At 46.8% G+C, this 6,000-nt stretch overlaps 1 protein-coding gene across 10 annotated transcripts in view; it reads left to right on the top strand.

The window, feature by feature from the left end:
• Positions 1 to 6,000, top strand: part of ARMH1 (armadillo like helical domain containing 1) — a 51,451-nt gene that overhangs the window by 17,988 nt on the left and 27,463 nt on the right. For all 10 annotated transcript variants that reach the window (XM_025856503.2, XM_025856505.2, XM_025856504.2 and 7 more), the window contains 3 exons: positions 3,276 to 3,344; positions 4,286 to 4,452; positions 5,494 to 5,690. In XM_025856503.2, coding sequence (XP_025712288.1) covers positions 3,276 to 3,344; positions 4,286 to 4,452; positions 5,494 to 5,690 — 433 coding nt within the window. The remainder of the gene's footprint in view (positions 1 to 3,275; positions 3,345 to 4,285; positions 4,453 to 5,493; positions 5,691 to 6,000) is intronic.

Below are 6,000 nucleotides of genomic sequence, written 5' to 3'. Positions count from 1 at the left end.
CTCTGTCTCTCTGTCTCTCTCTCTCTCTCTCTCTCTCTCTCTCTCATAAATAAATAAATAAATCTTCAAAAAAAATCTCTCTTCCCCACTGGCTTATAGGCTCTGTGAGAGCAGGAATCACATCTGTTCTCCTCATCTCTGCATTCTTAATGCCTAGGACCGTGCCTGGCCCATAAGGGGCACGTTCTACATGCCTGCTCAGTAAAGGAAGGAGGGACGCAGAGTCTGCAGCTGGGCGGGACTAAAGGCTGCAGTAACCACAGCTCTCTTTTTCCTACAGTTACATCATCGATAAAATTTCTAATCAGACTCAGACCTGGAACAGGCCAAGGGGAATACCACTGATTATGTCTCTAGGTTGACCCCAATGTCCTCAGACATTAGAGTTCACACCAGAGGTTTAAATTGCAGATGAGCAGGGCGCCTGGGTGGCTCAGTTGGTTAAGCGACTGCCTTCAGCTCAGGTCATGATCCTGGAGTCCCGGGATCAAGTCCCACATCGGGCTCCCTGCTCAGCGGGGAGTCTGCTTCTCCCTCTGACCCTCTTCCCTCTCGTGCTCTCTATCTCTCATTCTCTCTCTCAAATAAATAAATAAAATCTTAAAAAAAATTATAAATTGCAGATAAGCAGCCTGCCTCCCCACCCCCACCCACGGCTCTGATTTAGTCGACTGAGGGAGGACTCCTGGCCTCTTTGTTTCTGATGAGCACCCTGGGGGACTCTGATGCCTGTGGGCCAAAGATGATACTTTGAGAATATCAGCACCTATAATTTGGCTTCCGCCAAAACCTGTGACACTAACCTCACCAAGGTATCAGCAACGCCTTGGTCGCCAAATCTAGACCACCTTTCGCCCGCCTCATCTTACTTACATCGCCTCCCCCCAGCCCCGGTCCTGCTTGACCACTGCCCCTTCCTACGCTGTCCTGTCCCCTACCTTCTCCCACGGCCGGTTCTTAGCCTCTGTGGCAGGATCTTTCCTCCCCACGCCTTACGTGGGAGTGTCCTCTTCTTGCTCAGTCATTGCACTTACTACCCTCGGCATTGTATCATTCTTCCGCATCTCCCAAGTGCCAGTCAGAGCGCCCTGCGTTCGTGAGACACTCACGGCACGCTTATTGAATGACTGAAAGAACCATGCTTTCAATATACAGTCATATGTTCAGTGTCTACACCTGACATTATGCATAGTTTCCTAACTTTTTGTGACCTTGTCATACGACAGAGAAAAGAGACCGGCTGAAGTGATGTAGTGTGTTAAATCAGTGGCCCCACGCCTCCTAGGCTGCCCGCTAGTTATGGTGGATTTGGAAGGAAAACAAATCAACATAGCATCATTATGTCTTGTAAAATTGACTACCACCTAATCTCACATTAGCCTCAAACCCCTTTTTTAACCTTGAACTTCCAGAAGAGACCAGTAAAACTAAGGATTTATATATTATAATGACAAAAGTATTAGTTACCATTTATTGAGTCTTTTTATGCTCTAGGCACTGAGCTATGTGTTATACAAATATTAACTCCTCTGAGCCGCTTATGAAGCCTAATAGGTGATTATCTTTAGGATATCTTTATTTAGGATAAAGCCTAAACGGCATTATCCTATTTTATAGATAAGAGAGATGAGCTTTGAAAAGGTTGAGTAATTTACTAGTGAATGGCAGAGATAAGGTCTGAAATGGGTCTGTCTGGCCCAAAGCCCATACACTATCCACTCTCCTTCAGGCCTCCCTCCCCTGGGACAGGGTGGACCCACAGTTCCACCTCCAACACCATCCCAGGAGATAATCTGCATAAGTAGCCCCACACCCTCCATCCATCTACAGGCGGGAAGGCCTGACCGGAAGAGCTCAGACTCTGAGCTAGACTGCTAGGTTCAAATCCCAGTTCCAGCAGTTAACTCTGGGACCTGGACAGGTCATTAACCTGTCTGAGATTGTTTCCTCAGGAAGTACATGGACATATTACTAGCAGCCACCCCAGGGTGTGGTGAGGATTAAATGAGACAAGGCAAGCAGAGCACCGCAGTGCCTAGTACTAGTTAGCACCTGCTGATATGGTGGCAAGCTTCCGGAACTAATTGCTGGAAATAATGGACCAGTATATGTGTAATGAGTGACTGTGAAAGCAAGACTAGCCTGGGACAGAGGAAAAGGAGGTGACAAAAGTTGGTGAGCCTGGCTGGCACCTGAGGAAAAGAGGGAGAAGGCAGGGAGGCAGGAACGGGGGCTGGGGCTTGTGGGGAGCTGGGTGGAGGACAGTGTAGGAATACAGAGGCTAGCCCGTGGCCTCCAGCTGTAGTGGCAACAGGCACGGGAGCCTGGCTCCAGAGCAAACACTGTTTTTGCAGTAAAGAGCCTTTCCTAATGAGCCAATCTGTCTCCACTTCTATTGGCACCCTGGGAACCAGGGTGCCGCAGAGATAATTTGCCTCACATGCCCTCCCCCCCAACAAAGCACCATTACCTCCAACCCATTACATTAGCCTTTATCAGTCTTGGAAGCTCTCAGTCATCCTCCATGAGCTGCAATAATTTCAGCTAATTTCTTAAGTGTTCTAAGAGCCTGTGATGTGTTATGAGCCTAGTAATTGTTGACTGGTTCCTCTTCTGTTGTGGGTTGATTTCATACCTTGTATCCGAGCTGATGCATGCTCTGGGTGCTTTATTACAATGAAGCTTTTTGCAAGGCTCACATTAAAAAATAACACTAAATCTGAGGTTGTTTTAAATCAGAGTTTAATTTTTCCACCATCTCCCGTTGTTCTTATTAGGAAGGCACGCAATTCTTCATAAAGATAGTGACCTCCAGTGTAAAGCTTTGAGCAAGTACAAAATTGAGAATTAATGATGAAGCCGATTATTTTTAGAGAAGTCTAAAAATGAGGCATAAAGTAATGAACTGTGCTGAGACCCAAGGGTGCAATGGTCATGGTGTAGGAGAGGCTTGGAAAATTGACTGTGCTTTCTCCATGCACCTTTTATTCATCAGAGCCTCCTTGCTCTCTAGGGGGCCTTTTCAGACCCAAGGTGGCTGACCAGCCCCAGAAAAGCTTGTTGGGGAACCAGGAACACACCTGCTAGCACCACCCACCCCTGTGCCCCACACTGTGTGTCGCCACTTTCCCCTTCAGCCTAGTGGCCCCTCTCAGATAAAGGGCACAATTCAACGGTTGGTCATCCTGGGCCATAGAAGGTACCAGGAATCGACACAGGATCTGGTTTCTGTGTAGAAAACCACCCTGAAATTCACTCTTTAACCTGTCATGCAGCTATATGACTGGCTCCTGTTTAGATAAGCTTCTACGGTCTATTGGCATCTTCTTGTCAGCGGTGAGCAGGTGAGTTCTATTTCTAGAGAGATTCTGGGGTCTCAGTTGCATACAGGGCTCATGGTATCATTGGCATTCACACCACATGAGACCACCGTGTTTTCTATCACACGGGTAGAAATCCGTATTTTAAGCCCGGCTAGAGGGCTCCTGGGGGAGCTCAGATTTCGGTTAAGCGTTTGCCTTCAGCTTAGGTCATGATCTCCAGGTCCTGGGATCGAGCCCCACATTGGGCTCCCTGCTCAGCGAGGAGTCTGCTTCTCCCTCTTCCTCTGCCTCTCCCCACTGCTCCTGCTCTCTCTCTCTCTGTATCTCTCTGTCTCAAATGAATAAATAAAAAATTGTTTTTAAAAAGCCTGGCTAGATCCAGGGGTTCAAAAAATGTCATCAGTACTTGGTCTCTCCCTCTCTCTTCTCCATTTCTCAGCTCTGTTCCCCTCTGTATTCTTTGGTCTCCATGGGCTATGGCCCTCAGAAGCTACAGACATGCATCCTGCTTGCTCAGCCACACCGAAAAGAGAGCATATCTTTGCCAGGGGTTCCCAAGAAAGTCCCAGGTGTTGAGCCTCACTGGACCAACTGAGGTCACATGGCTGGTCCCAACCAATTACTGCAGTCAGAACGATGGCATGCCCTGTAACCCGCTCACCCTGCCAAAACCACACGGCCCGTGAGTGGCAGAGGGGTGATTCCCCAAGGGATAATTGAGGTGCTATTTCAAGAAGAAGAGGAACAGAGCCTGGAAAACCAAACACAAGAAATGTCCAACGTATTTAACTTTTGCATTTGCTGCTAGAAGGAAGAACTTCCAAATTATTGTGTCACTTTGCCCATGAACAATTCCTGGATAGGAGGGCAAAGTATAAGAAAGGACCTCGAGATCCCTCAGAAAGGTGAGTGCCAAGGAACATAAGAAGTTCTTATTTCTACTCTTGTATTCCCCTGGACAGTAATCAGTACCTTAGAGAATTTCTGGAAGTTGGAGGCGTCCTAACACTCTTGGAAATACTTGGGCTGGAGAAGGTCAGGGAGGAGGACAAGAAGGAATCCATCAAGCTACTTCAGGTTATTGCAAACTATGGCAGGAAGTACAAGGAGCTCATCTGTGAAAGCTATGGTGGGTACTGTGTTACAGTGGGGGTGGCGATTCCATGTCTCCCTAGAGGCCTGGGTGAAATGGTGGCGGCACCCAGCACTGCTCCAGGAAAATGTTGCACGGAAGCACTTTGTACAGTGGAGTCAATTAGCTCCTGTCCGTGTCACCACCACGAGAGTCAGATTTATGATTTTCTTGATTCATCATTTGCTCCAATCTTTCCATGGTGGTTTTGGAAATACTTCTCCATTTTAAATATATCCTCTTTCATGCATCCATTCAACAAAGATTTATTAAGCCATTGCCTAAAATCCTTTGTGAAATTGAGTTATGAATAACTCTAGAAATAAAAGGGAAATAAATCATTGTCATTCATTGAATATGTGTGATATATGTATATAGATCACATATATATATAGTGCTGGGGATACAAAGATGAATAAAATACAGTCCTTGTCCTCAAAGAGCTTACAGTGTGGTGTAGTGAGAAGGGTAAATAACCCTGTAATTTCCCTATGTTCCATCAAGTGCTCTGATCAAGGTGGTTGGGGAAGATACCATCCCCCACACGTCCCTTTTTCAAAGCACTTCCCTCGCTGCACTTTTCTTCGTGGTTCTCCTCTATGTCTCCCCGTGGCCTCTCTGAGCCTCAGTGTATATATCCATTAAATGGGACTAACACCTCCCTCTCGGTATAGTTTCTGGGATTAAATGAGGCAGCCTTTGTCAGAACATTTAGTAAACTGCTGATAGCTGCACGTGTTAATGATCATATAGCAATCCCAAATGCGTGTTTAGTTGTGCATTTTGCGGAGCCATTTTAAACTTTAGAACAGATTTTGACAAGCTGACGTGCCTGTGTTGAAACCAAATCCTCTGGCCACAGAGCCATGAAGCAAACAAGACAGTGAGGCAGCATGAGAACTGAGCCTTGACCCGGCTTCACTTGAACGGGCCTCATTCACGTATCTTAGTCGTCCCCTGCCCGTATTATATCATCTTGAGTGAGGATTGTTTTCAGAATCCCCTTCTAATTGAGCATTTCCTCTCTTCTGTGCTCAGGTGTACGATCCATAGCAGAATTTTTGGCAAAGTCTAAATCCGAAGAGACCCAGGAGGAAGTGCAGCTTCTGTTGGATTCTTTGGTCCACGGAAACCCCAAGTACCAGAATCAAGTCTACAAAGGTCTGATAGCTTTGCTGTCCTGCACATCACCAAAAGCTCAGCAGCTGTCCCTGCAGACTCTCAGGACTGCGCAGGTGAGCCCCGGCTGCATGCTCCCGTGGTTCTGATTCAACCCACACACTAACCTTAAAATTACCTACCACAGTTGCACTTCACGCAGGCATGAGAAACAGAGCTCAGCCTCCCACAGCACGTCTGCTATTCAATCAGCGTTACTTCCAGAAGGCCAAGGTGGGGCAAAGAGTTCATGTCGCCCAGCAGAGTGATTTGTCCTGTTTACTTAAGGATCAGAAAGATGTTGGCAGACTTAAAAGTAGTTGAGACAAGCAACAAGGATGATGAAAAGACTGTAGAAAAGCTTACAGGAGTCAATTTGGTAGGGAA

This window comes from Callorhinus ursinus, unplaced genomic scaffold, assembly GCF_003265705.2.
Source record: "Callorhinus ursinus isolate GAN/ISIS: 27379988/994484 unplaced genomic scaffold, GSC_fseal_2.0 scaffold18, whole genome shotgun sequence".
Lineage (NCBI taxonomy): Eukaryota > Metazoa > Chordata > Mammalia > Carnivora > Otariidae > Callorhinus > Callorhinus ursinus.
The sequence above is the reverse complement of the archived record's forward strand: the minus strand, read 5'-3'. Positions and strand labels throughout refer to the sequence as shown.